The following is a 15,694-nucleotide window of genomic DNA, read 5'->3' on the forward strand; positions in this document are numbered from 1 at the left end:
TTACCAAATGTAATGAAAAATGGACTCTAACCTTTTATAAACCTTCATTGTTGTACGTCTACGTCTACTTTTACTTTTGCTTTATTGGGGTAGTGGACTACTTGTGTATGTGCACCCTACTATCACAAATAACAATCTGAATGTTCTTTTCCCCCTTCCCCCTGAAGTCTAAATACCTGAGGTTTCTCTTGTTTTAAATGTAGATGTTTTTTTAGACCACAGATAAAAACACTTGTGTTTTGAATTAGGTCCTGTCAGTGGTGTTTAGGGATGTTCTTGATGAAGTGTATGGTAGAGTTTGAAGATGTGGCGATAAACTGTTCACTAGAAATATTTTTCCTCATGGCGCATTGATTGCCAGTGTTTTGTCAGGCTTGTCCTGTAATTATACGTTTATTAAAAATCAATGATGAAATCTTCACTTCTACCTTGTTGCCAAACTTAAGAAAAGTATCTAAAGTATATTAAAGTATTTGGAACCAGTTACTTTTCTCAACATTTTTATTTTGTCTTTTGGTCACAGTTCCATGTTCAAAGCACTTTGAAAATGAATGGTTCAGCGGCAAAAACGAGACCCATAGTGGTCTTTTTGAAATAAATATTGTCAATTTTAATTCAAGGACGCTAAGTTAAAGAAAAAAAAAAAAACACTTGTATTTACAGACTGCACATGTAACTGTCTCTCTGAATCACCTCCTCTTGACACCACCGACTCAATGAAGAGATTGATCGCCGAACTTGGCGTAAGCGTTCAACTCAAAAGTCACTAGGTTGTCCTGTTTACTAGCAACTTCACAGTCATGCTAACATGAAACTGTCAACACAGTAGAGCCTGGACGCTGTATTCTGTTGACACAGTGGTGTATGTATGGATACACATTGTGTCATTTAAAATCTGTAAACTGGAAGGCCAACCAAAATGCATATACTGGTCGTCTCAGTGGTGATTAGCACTCTCCAGTTAAATTCTCCAAGCAATAGCTATGTTTGACCATGACACAGGAATTTCAAAGGGTCACATTTTGTTTGTAACTTCACACTGTTACATTTATTTGGTAGAGATCATTCAAACTGAAAAACAAAAATGCACACAAAAACGTGATTTATTTGAAGATTCCCACTTTTATTTCAAATTACAGTCATTTCTTTTGAAAGGGTGACAAATAGTTTCGAAAACATCAAAGCACTTTTTTCCCCCCGAAGTTGTATTTTTCCAAGTGAAAGAAGGCTGAACACTAGCGTACTAGATAAGTAGAAAGGAAGGACAAATAGAAAGACTAACTTTCTGAACAGGCCTGACCGAGTCTATCACCCGTCTCATCACATGCACTTTCAAAAATAAAACGTTAGAGGGAGCCCCTGTGCAGGGGATCGGACCAGGCCTCGACCACGCTGTTGATGCTAAACGGTCTATGTGCAATTACAATTACTATCATTATGTGCAATTACAGCTTTCATTATTACTACAGACAATACTAATCTTTAGTGACTTACATCTGATTAGCACAATTGTTCTGTTTACATAAAAGGGTGGCCAACCGGAAGTTAATTTTAAAAGTTTAAAAGGAAATATTATAACTTAAACTGATTAGATTAAAATGACTTACAACTACACGTGTGTACAGTTAAAAAAAAAGAGAGAGACAGCGCTAATTCCTTAATGCAACTAGTGAAAAATAAATTAAAAAAAAGTTCTACTTTTTCATTCATCAGCAATTGACTCCCTTTAAACGGCGATTGCACCGGCAAAATAGGGGGTTCTCCTCAGAAAAGGCTTCAAACGTTTGTGTTTTTTGAAAAAAGGTTTGTGAAGACGACACACACACACACACACACACACACAAAAAAAAACAGTCTATGAGGAGGGTCTGGTCGAATCGACTTGAGCAACACTTCAAAGCGTTACCGCGGCGTGCTACGGTTTTAATATAGATTTAAATAGACGCTCCACCCCCTCCGCGCGTACAGTGGTATCGCCCCTCCCATCTGTTTAGCTCCGGCGGTGCGGCTCTGATTGAAGGAGATTGTGTGGGGAGATGGCAGCAGTCCGGAGCGGACGGCCCTTCCAACTTTTTGCGGATTTGTAATGTTACGGATACGTCGCGGCGCGCCCGAGAAACCACTTTCTGATGTGAGAGTCACACGGCGCGCTATCCCTCCTGTTCGAAAATGTCCCGGGGATGTCGAGTTTCCGTGGAGGAGATCCAGTCGTGGTGGGAAGTCCCCGCCATAGCCCACTTCTGCTCGCTCTTCAGGACGGCGTTCAACCTCCCGGACTTTGAAATCGAGGTAAATACGAGTCGGGCGCCCGCGTTGCGCACGCGAGCGTCCTGCGCGAGCAAAATGAGAAGTTGTTTGTGTCAGCTTTTTTGTCCGCGCGCGCAACTAGCTTTGTTGTTAACGAGCTTAGCTGCGCGTTCTTTGAACTTCCAACGCGTCCGTTAACGTTACTAAACGCAATCCTGTTAGGTAAGCGGCTAGCCCGTTAGCACTGGCCAACGCTAGCTCTAATTGCTAATTGCTCAGGGGTAAAAAACAAAACAAAACAAAACAAAAACAATAACACCCAAAGCGGCGTCGTGCGAAGTGTGGGTGGGTGGGGTGCGCAGTTGCGGTTCAGGAGTTCTCTCAAGTGTTGCGCGTTTCGTTATTAGGCTGCTTGTGGTTTTGTTGCGAGTAACTTGTGACAGACGTTTCTCCTATCAAGCCATGTGCCACTCGTTTGTTGTTATTTGGTCCGCCTGCGCTGACGTTGACGATCCGCTTTTAGTGCTCGCCGCTTATAGAACACGTTGCTACGCCGACGAACAACCGCTCGGACCTGACAACAAAAAAAAGCATAATCAAAACTTTGGACGACGAGTTTGAACATTTTCGTGGAATATTTTAATACACACATAATATGGATCTTTAAACCCAAAGCTCGCTCGCGATTAAAAACCTAACAGGGAATAGAACGCGTCAATTTATATTGAATATTCCGGTTTTCTTTTTTCCTAAAAGTGAAGTTCGAGGCGTGAGGTTCGAGTTTATTGTCTTGTACATCGAAGCCATCTGGCTTGGGTAGCCATAGGGACGCAGATGCTCCCAGGCATTGTTTGCTCGCGTAAGTCCCGTTTGTGTCGCACGAATCGATGCTTTAAACGGCCGTTTCCCACGAAAATAAGGGCTCAGGAACTTCTAGATGCCGGAAAACACTGCCCGGCAGCTTCGTGCGGTGTCGCCGAACAAACGAATATTCGGATTAAAGCAAACGATCGAGTAATTAACTTTAGCGCACCACCACCCCCTCCTCCCTCCAACTCCCCCCCCCCCCCAAGCCTTTTTAGTAAAACAAATTCGGATTGTTCGGAACATTTCTACCAAGTGTTGCTTTACGTATTGCCGCGGAATTATTGACGCGATTGTGGATCTTGGAATGATTGCACTTTAGAAGAAATCGCTAGGGTCAATATCACGCATCAACAGTCTCCATCACTCATTCATCCCCACCCCCTTCGACAGAGAAACACAGTCGGGCATCGCTTTGTCATTAAAGAGGGTGCGGGCCAGATGGGAGATCGCATTGCGCCTAGTTTACATGAAAGTTGATGGCCCACCGCTCTTGTGTCCCCCATTTGGATTGTTTTGGGGGTTTCAAGCCACACAAACTCCTCGTTGCTGATGTGTGTGTGTGTGTGTGTTTTTTTGTTGGTTTATTTTTAAAAGACGTTTTAGACATGATCACTTGCACTTGTTTTTCTCTCATTTAGAGACACCTCTGTAGAATGAAAAAGCTTAAGTTGTTTTCTTTGACACCAGAGTCCTTTTTAATGACGCTCAGTACAAATTGCGTATTTGTCTTCTTAAATCGTACCACTGCGCCAATCACACCCAAGGATGCGCTCCCCCGGCCCCCTTGGTTTTAGGGAAACATTGAGATCGATGTGATCATCTTAAACTTTGACATCTCAATCAAGACATGTAAGCATCCAAGGTCACGATTGCCTTGGTTCAACAGATTCGCAAGCAGTTTGCAGGGAAATGGCTCTGCAGTTAGTGATGATGATGGATCAATGCTTAAGACCCTTTGATGAGAAGATAATTTGTGTCTTGTTTAAATGATCAGCCTGTAAAATCCATGCACACTGACGCATGTGGATGGTTGCTTCAGTTCACGTGGATTACTGCCCAAAGCGTTTTTCTGTATAAGCCCTTATTATTATGACTGTTATGATGTAATGTCTTTTAAGCGAGCTCACATGCTGACACCAGTCAACTGCCGTTGAAAACACAGAGCTGGGTATACATTCATGAAGTGCACGTTGACAGAGAACTCATTTTCCTCTGACTCACGGTTGTTGCAAAGTGCCATTAGGAATCGTATCACGTCTCTACAGGAGAAACGCAGTCGTTAGCGGCACGTGTTTAACGCAGTGTGTTGTGAAGAGCTTCCTCCCTATTTTAGTGCATCTTCATAAATTTGCGTTGAACACACATTATCCCTCATACCAGCAACAAGTGTGCTCTGTGTTTGTGCTCAGGTCTGTGTGCTTAATGTCATTTGGTTCATGAGTATAACTAAGAGAACTGTCAGCTGTCACTACACAAGTCGGGGGTTAGACTTATTGCACAACGCTGCGACATGAATTTTTAATGTCACACTTGTCTGTTTTCTTTCTTGTTCCTCTGTTGTTTGTCGGTCTGAAGTGGTCGTGCTTTGTCTTTCATCTAAATAATTGAGAGCAGTGGTCAACAATAACACAAATCCATTCTCTGGATATAGCAGCAATATGTTTGTTGCTGTAGAAGTATGTGAGAGCTGTTAGGCTGAGATGTTTGTCTGACTTAATGCCACATACCAGCAACAGGACGAGCTGGTTTGGGCACTGTCAGGTGCAGCCTGTTGGACTGCTTCTCTGTCTCCACTTTCCTTGTTCAGACTTGTTTATCATTTATCCATTTATTTATTTATTACTTTTTATTCCTAATGATGAGCTAGCTGTACCTAGTATCTGTGTGTACATGTATAACCTTGTCTGAATATCAACGATATGAACTGGTGACATGAGAGCTCATATTTCTTTTAAGAGTTACCGTTTTTTTGTACAGGGTAAAACTGCCCATGTGTTGATCTTGTCATACTTGGCGATTTGGCCAGGCTTGTGCTACCGTCGGGACGACTCGTGTCAGTCATCAGCTCCCCTGGCCTTGCCCTTGAAAACACCCCGTAGATCATCGTCCCCTGGATGACACAAATCACCATACCTGAGGCTCACTTTCCTCGAGCCGTAGGCGGAGGAATGGAAAAAGCTGTGAGAGAGAGCCTTGAGAGAGTGAGTCAAGCTGGTGAGGACAGAAAGTCTGAGTAAGAGGGAATTGAAGTAAAAGTGGCCAAGAGATAGAGGAAGCAGTGCACAGTGAGAGCCGGCGCTGCCTGCGATGGAGACCCAGGGTCTGCTCGCCGACCCCTGTGTCCTCCGCTGGCTTGGCTCAACTGTCTGTGTGGTGTGCGCCTAAAGTCTTGGCAACGCGTCCGTGACATGAAATCTCTCTGTGTTGCTGCGTCCTCAGCGGTGGGCCTTCCACTGCCAGACATGGCCCCCAGTGCCTCTTGCCATCTTCCCTTGCCATGCTCTGTGGGCAGCTTGTAGCCTTGCATTTACCCCATGCATCTTCATCAGTAGCCTGTCATTTTTTTTGCCGGGGAGTGGGGGGGGCGACAGTGGCATAAACAGCCCTGTTGTCTCAAGATGTTTTTATGTTTATGTGCATTTTACAACACTGAAGATGACAGACCTGTTAGAGGTGTCTTTGTTTTTCTGTCTGTTAAGACACAGACCTGGCGGGGTCGGGGAGGTGACTCTTGTCAATATCCCATCTTCAGAGTTGGTGATGAAGCTGGGATGGGGTCAGAGTGGTGCCTCTCTCTGAGGGAATTGGGATGAGGGGTTTGAAACCTGTAAAGATGACAGAGTGGCTAACTGACAGTGACAAACTAAAGGTAACTCGTTTAATGAGGAGAAACCCTGCCGAACTGGGAGGATAATGAGCACAAAAAGCCCCTCCTGCAGGCCCAGGACGAGGTTAACTGCTGTTTTTCAGAGCAGTGAACGCTGCTAGAAAGGTAGATATCAATCAGTTTGTCAGCTAAGAGTGAAAGCAGAGTTGGTTTAGCTGGAGGATTTTGGTCTCTACCCAGCAGGATGTGAGAGAACAAAATGAATGAAATGGAGACTGTATAAGGCAGCCCACTTTTCAATATCCTTCTAACTGTCAAAAATGAGTGAAATTTTGGGGTGAACTTCAGTTTTATATTTCTAGGTATTTACACTGCCACTTTTTTTTTTTAAACTTGCTGATGTTTAGCTCTATGTTGCACCTTATTTTCAAGCCGTTGGGACGTCTAATCTGCCGCCACTAGTCACCATCCTGACACAGAAAAATACACTGCGTGCATGTTTATAAATTATAAGTCGCAACCACATCTCTGCCTCTCTCTCTCCCAACACCTCCATTCTCATTATCACCACCTCTCCCACTGCCCCATCCCCATCTCGAACCCCAGCAGTAGCCCCGTCCCTGAGCCTCTGGCATCACCATGACTAAACCCCAGATGGTGGGTCTTTCTTTCCCTTCCCCCTGGAGGGTGGAGGCTCTTAACTACTCACTGGGTGCTAGCTGCTGCTTGGTGCAGGCCTTTTGGGTGAAGGGGTGGGGGCTTCAGTGTTTTTTTTTTTCTCGCAAAAAAGCCTCCAGTGTGATTGTGAGAGAAGATTTAGTCTGATTAAATCTGGCAAATAAGCGAGAACAGGCTGCCTGTGAGCACATCCTTGTTTCTGTTGTCTACAAAACAAAGTGGATTAACGGGGAATTGGATCAAGGCTTAGGTTTTGATTCCACAATAGCCAAACTTCAGTCACAGTCTCTTGTAGATTAGCAGTTTGGGTGCGTTGTGGTTTAATGTGTCACGTAGCTGGCTTCATTTTGCACTCACTGACGTGACGACTGAGGATTGATATGGGGGGTGTGTGTGTAGTAGGATCTGTCTTGTGTCAGGTAGACCTCACACCTATACAATAACTTGAGGAAAGATAAGAGTCTTCATTTTGAAATACATTGTTTACGAGGGATATTAAGGCTGAGGGACCAGGCCCCAAAAAATGTATGACAATCACGTTTTGATTAACTTTTTACAATTTTGATTTGCGATGTTGGCACTTCGCAAATGGTGATACTCTAATACTTTTAGGTTGAAGCTGATTGACATGATTTTTGAACAAAATTGCTTTCAGTCATCCTGCAAAGTGTTTAACTGGCTTAGCTAATCCTCTTCCGGTCTTAATTCCAAGATGTGTCGTTGAAGCCCTCTGTTTGTGACTGTGTATATCTCTACCATGCTGTTGGATTTCCCCACCGACCATTACTGAATTTAATGTTCACGTCTAATATGAAGGTATAACCAGGAAGCAAATAACAGAAGAATGGACTGACAGAGGATTGCTTCCCCTATTTGGCCACCTCCATGCAAAAACGCAAATGCCCCATCGGCAGAAGCAGGGATCCATTCTTATCCCTGACCTGCATAGTTAACTCATCTCTCACATCCCTTCCCCTTTCTTCCTGTCCGTCCCACCCACTGGCACATCCCCAGCTCAGTCCTTCCTACAGCCTCAAAGACACCAACCTCTGACACTCGTCTCTCCAAATCAGGAGACACAGAGAGGGCCTTCAAAACATTTTCACACTCTGTGAGAAACCCCTCAAAGATCAAGACCCTCCTTTCCCCCCCCCCCTTCACGTCTTTATTAATGCCCTCCCCAACAAGCGCCGCGAGCGGGTGGCTGGACTTTGTGAGGGAGACGTGCGGCCCTTCCCCCAGTTTTGATTGACAAGTGAGAGCAGCAGTACATGCATCAGATGGTTTCACATGGGGAGTGTGTGCGCAGAGGGGGAGGTGGAGGGCCACATACACCCGGTTTGTTTCAGCCACTTCCATTGTTGCAGCTCCCCATGGTTCCCTCTTTCTGTCTCCAGTCTGGGGCGGCATCCCTCTACCGGTGCTCTCACACTGTGCTCTTGCAGCTGGTTGTAAAGCAGAGATGAGAAGAGTTGAGGAACCAAACTGGGGGTTTTCTCCCCCTTGAGCTCGGCGTCATCGAAAGAGCCCAAAGAAAACTTAGATTGATAGTACTCATTGTATAACTAATTAGTGTTATAGCTAATTAATTGGTTTGTATCTTATCACCATGACGATAAGTAGCTGTTACGAATGATGTACTTTTGTTCCAATTGCATTACATTTTGAGCGTCCTAAGTATGATGACACACTGTATAGATGCTGTTGTCAAATTCCCCACCTATAGCTACCTGAAATCGTAGATAAGGTTACAATAACTATATATGCGTGTGTGTGTGTGTGTGTATATATATATATATATATATATATATATATATATATATATATATATATATATATATATATATATATATATATATATATATGTATATATACATATACATATATATGTTATGGATGTTAATAATTAATTGATTATTGATTAATTGTCGATTAAGAATTTTATCGATCAAATTTGTCGCAATTAATTGAACTTTTTTTTATACCTGTATACCTTGAACAAGTTGCTTTTAATCAATAAAAAAATGGGTCACATTCAGACCCTCAACATTATTTAAGGGTTAAACAATGTGTTCCTTACACGTTTTTCATTGTGAAATTTAGGTTCTCAGGATGCTTATCAATTGATCGTAAATTGATCGATTCACTAACGTTTGTTGAATCAATCAAAATTTGCATCCCTGTTCTGCTGAGATTTAATATTTCCTCTTCCCTTTCTTAATGCCCTGCGACGCCGGTTCACACTGATTTTGCGCTCGCGTGCATGGGGCAAGATGTGCTGTAAGACTTGGTCATACGGTACCGAGGTTTGGTATTTATTCCGGATAGCCAACGAGCCACAGTTTATATATAGATTTCTGGCTGGCATACCCCGTGTTTTCAAAGCCGCTGACACGTCCCAACACTCATTGTAATTGTTATTAGTAGCCACTGCTTAGTTACGCCATTGGCATTTGAGTATATTCAGCCTGCGTAAGGCAATCGATCTGAACACATTGTTTTGCTATTAAAGCAACAGGTTGTGTTGTAGTGGGTATGCCGCTGCAACCGGGAAGAGTCTAGAAGCTTCTTTCACCAAGACATTAATCCAATAATCTTTTCAGTAAATGTTGAAATATGCCATTATGTTAAGAGGTCTTCCAAGACACTGCTTCATCAGTGCAGCATATTAACCCTGATTTTGTTACAGAGAGTGTTCACTGTAATACTATTGTAGAGAATGATTGTTGGTATCAAATTTGTGTGTCGTACCGACATATTTCAAAGCTTGCTTGTAATGGTTGTATTATAATCTTATCCAGTGGTCATAATAAGCCTGTGTGCCCTTACATTACATAGTATTATTACACTCTAAGCTGCAATTTGCGTTTTCTCGAAAACACACAATTGTGTGGTTCTTATCCCCTCCTCTGCTGTCATGTTTGCACCTCTTTCTCAGGTCTGTGTACTCCGACTTCAAGGCTGCAAACCATCTGTTTTGTGTTGTTTTCTCTCCCTCGCGACTCCTCCTCCAATTCCCCCCCACACCGCTACGTTGGTCAGGGACACCTTCTCCCCCCCGGGGGGCACTGCACTGCACTGCACTGCACGCAGGTGTATGTTTAGACCGAGATGCCTGGGAAGTCAGCTGAAGCCGGAAGCTCCGTTTTTAAAACGGGGGAGGGGGGTTGTCGAGGATGTGGTTTCCGCCGAGGCCGGCGGTGGAATTACATGATGCGAGCAGGGCTGCAGTGGGTGGCCAAAACATCTCCTGTGTTAAAAGATCTGCTCCCACGGAACCGGAGAAGCAAAGGCGAAGGGTTCTCAGCCTCTCTTCTGCGAGAGAGCGAAACCCCGCCGAGGGTCTGTCGGCTTTTATCAGCCTCTGCCTTCCCTGTCATCTGGCCCGGACCTCTCCACCGTCGAGACTCTCGATTTAAGTTCTAAAGCTCACCAAAGTGTTTGTTTTTTTGGCTCGCCAAGCCTGGAGTTGTTCTTCCTGTTCGCACATCTTCATGAACAAATGGTGTCGCTGCCTGAGGTCGTGGGGGGGGGGGTTGTTTGATCAAAACTGTCGTCAAAGCAGGCAGAGCGGTAGCTGGAAACGGACGTGTCCTACGACCCAAATGCGCCTCCTCGAGACAAATTAGCTAAATTTTGTTTTCAGTGTTGTTGCGTCTGCCCGCCCGCCTGCCCGCTTGCGTGCGCCGCTGAGATGTTGTCGCCACTCTCCTCCTCCTCCGAGATGAGCGGCACATCCTGAGGATGCGAGGGCGTTTTTTTTTGTTTTTTTTTCCTGTGGTGTTATGGCTGCGCGTGCATGTTTGTCATGTGGCAGGAGGTGGTGGTTACGAGTGGGAGGGGAGGGTGTTGTCAGATGATGGCTCCTGGAGGAACCATGTGTGAGATGAAAGTGGGGTTGGGGGGGGGGGGGAGTGGGGGGGAGAATCGAGAGAAAGACGCAGAGGAGAGGAAGAGAGGAGCCTCACACAACAAACAGCGCCCCCTCCCCCCTTCCCTTCCCTCCCAGCCAGCCGTTCTCCAACTGTTGGTTGATATAGACCCCGGAGGAGCCGTTAGCGGCGGAGCAGCTTGGAAAGTGTCTGCGCTGGGAGCTGGAGCTGGAGCTGGAGAGGCCCAGCCCCCCCGGACCCCCCTCCCCTCCCGGTACCTCAGGCTCTGCGGGGTCTTGCCATAACCTTGGAGCCGCTGAAACAAACGCTGCCGCTGTCACGCTTATCACTCCCCCTCCCCCGTCCCCTCCCCCGCCAGCCACACACACGTATGCAGTGTTATCCCCGCGCTCTGCTCTGAAGCTCGCAGATAGGGAGGGACTTGCGGACTCGTGACGGCTCCATTGATGTCAGCAGGGGGACGTTCCCTCACTTGCATCTGCAACAGATCCCCCCCCCCCCAGTTTAAGCCTTGATGTCTCCACGATTGTCATGACTTGGCCTTTCTCAATCATTTTCCCCCTCCCCAGGGGGGGAAGACTCACCTGTGACTTCAAATCGCAAAGCCTCTTTTCTAAAGCAGAGGCTCAGTTTAGGTTTATTGACGGCGCGTCCCAGCGGAGGACTGAATGGGGCGATCCCGCCTCACGGTAGCTGCGTTTCCATTACAGTTTGTCGCAAAATAAAAGCGGTATTTCTAAAATTGCGACAAAGTAAATGCTCATAAAATCTCGTCACTATTCCCGTAAAATCGTGTCCTGCGAGATTTACAAGAATTACGTTGCTTTTATTTGTTTGCGTTTTTTTGCTGTCAAAAATGGTTGTTATGTTTTTGTCTTTGATCACTTGTGAAAAATTATTCCGTCTCCTCCTCCCTCCGTCCATACATAATGCGCCATTTTCACTTCCACCACGTACGTCACGTCTGGCGACACGTAAATGCGATATACATCTGTATCGGTAGTCTGAAAAAGCACATCATGAGAGTGGAAAAACCTTTTAGCGATATTTGAGAGGTTTTTTGAAGTTTAGGTGTTTCCGTTACCAGTTTTTTGTATTGCGATATTTAGGTTTTGCGCAATTCTAGGGGTAATGGAAACGCAGCTGTCTGTGAAAATCTCTCTTAAAATGCAGCAGGTTGTTGCTCCGTTACATGTCAGTGGTCTGGTGAGGTGTCATTTGGAAAGCAGTCTGCCAGTTAGTTTTTATCGATATCCGCTTGTATCCAAACTATATTGACATTGTTGCAACGGATGTTTGGCTTTTTCTTTTCTTTTCTTTTCTTTTTTTTTCTTTTTTTTTTCTTTTTTTTTTTTTTTTACTGATTATTGATTTTCATGTTGTTTCAAGCCAAATTTCTTATGTTTAGTCTCACACAATAACAGTTTGGTTATATTTCATATAGCGATAAGAATCCAGCTCACGTGTGTGTGTGTGTGTGTGTGTGTGGTGTAAATGATGGACATTTGAAGTCCAACATCCAACAGTAAAACTACAAGAAAGCCACAGGTGATCTCAGGGGGAAGATGAGAGGTAGCGGTGGTGTGTCAGTGACATCACAAAGAGCTGATTCTCTACAACTGTGTTGCATCACGAACCATGCGAAAAGTGGAGAAAGCAGAAGCAGGAAGCGTCGTCTTTTCAACATGACTATGTTAAAAGATTCTGTACACTAGAAAAACACTTGTAAATTGAATTACGCCTTATTTTGGACTTTTAAATGAATATGCTTCTGCCAGTAAAATGTGCAATTTTCTCCCATTTATCTGCAGTAAGTTGTTTCATGTGCGAACGACAACACAGTTACATTTCTGTGTTTTATTACAGGGTAATAACCCAAAACCGTTTCTTTGAGTATATACATATACATATGTTCCACCCAGATGCTCAGGAGGCTTTGTTTTCCCAGCATGCTAGTCGTAATCCGATGATCACGGCCACTTTTTTTTTCTCCCCAAAATATCTCAATATCTTCAAATGGAACAGGCGGTGTGTGAAGGAAAGTGGGAGCGATAAGGAGGGCAGAGAGGAGGGGGCGGAGGGCAGCGAGTGGGACCAGGGTTAGGGGGACTGAGGTGAGGGTGTTGTCAGGGGAATAATAGAATGCCTCAGAGGCCCTCGGAGACGCTGGTTCAGCAGGGCCCGGCTGGGGGAGAGGCGGCGTGGAAGCGGGGGAGAGGGAGGTTAAGCCAGGGAGCCGCGGATGACTGGGGATTTGTGAGGGCCGCGGCAAATACCTCCGGGGTGAATTGCCGATTGTGAGCCGGGCCTGCTGCTGCCGCAGAAGCAGCGGCTGCGGGGCCACGCCGGGTGACACACCTTTTTCGACTAAGCCCTGACTCACCCTCCAATCTTTGTCCCGGCGTATGAATGCAAATAGCCTGTTTTTGTCCGCGGCGGTAGCCTGGGCGATAACTCTCGACGAGGGACGCTCTTTGATTTACGCTTCCCTCGTCGCTTATCATCTTATCTGCCTCTCTTATCTCAAAATCCCATTGATCATTAATGTTAAGCAGCCAAAGTACCGCGCCGTGTTTATCCTCTTGGGACATGTCAGTGGATGTCGGCGCGCGCGTGGGTGTGTGTGTGTGTTTTCTTTGGGGCTTCTTTTTTGGCCCAAAGGTCGCTTCCTTAACTGAGTTTGATTTCGATCGCCAGGCTCTCGTGGCCGCACGAGGAGAAAGTTTCCCCGACGGGATGTCGTCCAGCTGCGGCAGAAGGAAGGGGGAAAAAAAGAAAGAAAAAAAAAAAGTCCCTTCACATGTGCCCACCTCGCTGAGAGTGGCGTGGGCGAGCAGGCGCAGGGGGATTAGATGGCTGTCTGGCAGGGTGGCTGAAGAAAAGGGCACGCACACCGGGCACACACACACACACACACACACACACACACACACACACACATTAATTCCCTTTCCCCTCTTGCCATCTGAGATGCCGTGTGGCACTTCAAAGGTGAATCACAGGGTGGTGTTAATCCAGGGGCTGTGGAAAGCCCTCCACTCTTCACTCTCTACGCCCCCTCCACCTCCACACACACACACACACACACACACACCCCTCCCAGGCTGTGGCCCCCAGCTTCTTCTAAGTGTGATCAAAGTGCAGTCTGTCTCTGATGGATGGGCCTCACTCTGGCTCGCAGGCCGCCCGACAAGGGACCAGGAAGTGGAAGGCAGCGTGACACAGGATCTCTTGGCATTTTGCTCACTGCATGTGCGCCGCTCTCTCTCTCCTCATGCCTTTCTTTTATATATATATACATACATATATATATATATTTATATCTGTATATATGATCACAAGTCGCGACTGTAGACCAGGCTTGGCAGCTGGATGCCATACGTGCTCTGCACATGCGGGTGAGCCGACGCCGCGTTGCTTTTTTTCTCAGCGCGTCTCTTCCTCGTTGCGAAAGCCGCGGTTGCATTATAGCGTGCAAAAGCCCGACGTGACGACACTGCGTGCGTTTTGGAGTGTTGCGTCAAAAAAAACAACAAAAAAAAAACAGGCTCGAAGAAAACAGAACCTCAAGAACGACTGCGTGCAAAATGTCGTCGCCCTGCGTGCGGTGATTTTTGACTTGTGTGATTAAAGTAAATGGCCATGATTGTTGTTTACACTGACGGGGACGTCCCAGTTTCCACATAATCTGCAGCACTTGACAACAACAACGACGACGACGACAACAACAAATGTCTTCGAATAGTTAGCCAACTATGTAACTGTAAGATTAGTCAGACTTATTGTTAATTCTACTGCTTTTTATCTGAGTACCAGAAGCCTGGAGCATGACGACACAGAAGCTCTGGTAAAATGGGAGATGCTACCTAGAAACCAAGTTTTGCCGCGACCAAGTGTAAACAAAGGGTATTACAGCGGATTTTGATGTGGCTGCAAACTGTTTTCAGCAACACCAGCAACCGGTGGCGGCTTGGCTGCTCCCGGGAGCGGATTGTCTATAGGAATATGGGGAAAAGAGAATAATGTCTCTAAACTAGGGATGTTAACGATTATTTGATTATCGATTAATTGTTGATTAAGAATTTAATTGATTAAATTCAATTAGTCGCAATTAATAGAACATTTTTTCCCACATTTTTTTTTAATTAAATTGCATGGTGAATACATGTATACCTAGAACAAGTTACTTTTAAACAACTTTAAAAAAAAAAGTGATCCATTAGAAGTTAACTTGAAGTCAGAGGATAAATGTTTAGGGTGTTTTTATTGTTCTCTAATGTAAAAATGAGTCACGTTGGACCCTCAACATTATTTAAGGCTTAAATAATGTGTTCCTTACACATTTGTCATTGTGAAATTTAGGTTCTCAGGAAAAATAATCGCCACTTATCAATCGTTAATCCATCGATACGATCAATCAATTAATTGATTATTATCTAATTGACAATTTGCAATTTCCCTACTCTAAACTAATGAAATCTAGTTAGTATCTGCTTACGACTGATAGCTCTTTCAGGTCCGCCATTCTCACCACTGTTAGTCATTTTACATCAAATCCTTATTACGCCTAAACCTAGACGTAATAAAGTGAAATGTCTTCTCCAAGTGTGTTTTCATCCTAGATCCTGTGTCACGAGTCGTCCTGGCCTCTTTGTCTTGAGAAACCTTGAGCTGTCGTCGACTCTCTTCCTGTTTTTCTCCCCCTTTCTTTCTCCTCCTCCCGTGACGCGTCGGCTCCCAGCTTCCGTCTTTCTCCAGGCCACTGGCTGTGTTTGGTGACCCCACGTGACCCGTGGGCTCACTTTTCTGCATTGAGGTGCAGATAGTGAGTAGCGCTCACCGCGTAGCCGTTCCTTCCCTTCGACGAGATAATTTTGGTCTATTTTTGGACTCCTGCTCGGAATTCTTGTTTGGGTGGTTTGGTTGAGAGATAAAGCATCATGTCGCGATTGGCTGTTTGTTGCCAGGAGGACCAAAGTGCGTGTGTGGGGTTGGGGTCAGCTGCAGCGGTCAGCTGCAGCCAGGGGAGGGGCTGCTTTGCAAAAGGGGGCTTTAAGTGAAATGGACACTTGGCTGACCGAGAGCTTTGAATTTGCATTTCTGCCCTCTCAGCCTCCTGCTCTCGCGCTCTCGCCTCCCGTTGTACCCCCAAAAGCCTTTGGATATCACTTAGGGGAACGGT

General features: G+C 45.4%; 1 protein-coding gene across 1 annotated transcript in view; it reads left to right on the forward strand.

Moving 5' to 3' along the window:
- Positions 1-1,929: 1,929 nt before the first annotated feature.
- The window catches only part of cecr2 (CECR2 histone acetyl-lysine reader), a 34,715-nt gene continuing 20,950 nt past the window's right edge, over positions 1,930-15,694 (forward strand). Inside the window, exon 1 of the mRNA XM_076019184.1 lies at positions 1,930-2,289. Coding sequence (XP_075875299.1) covers positions 2,170-2,289 — 120 coding nt within the window. The 5' untranslated portion in view covers positions 1,930-2,169. The remainder of the gene's footprint in view (positions 2,290-15,694) is intronic.

The sequence above is a fragment of the Nelusetta ayraudi genome, unplaced genomic scaffold (assembly GCF_046127955.1).
Source record: "Nelusetta ayraudi isolate G7.1 ecotype Tasmania unplaced genomic scaffold, CSIRO-AGI_Nayr_v1 ptg000009l, whole genome shotgun sequence".
Lineage (NCBI taxonomy): Eukaryota > Metazoa > Chordata > Actinopteri > Tetraodontiformes > Monacanthidae > Nelusetta > Nelusetta ayraudi.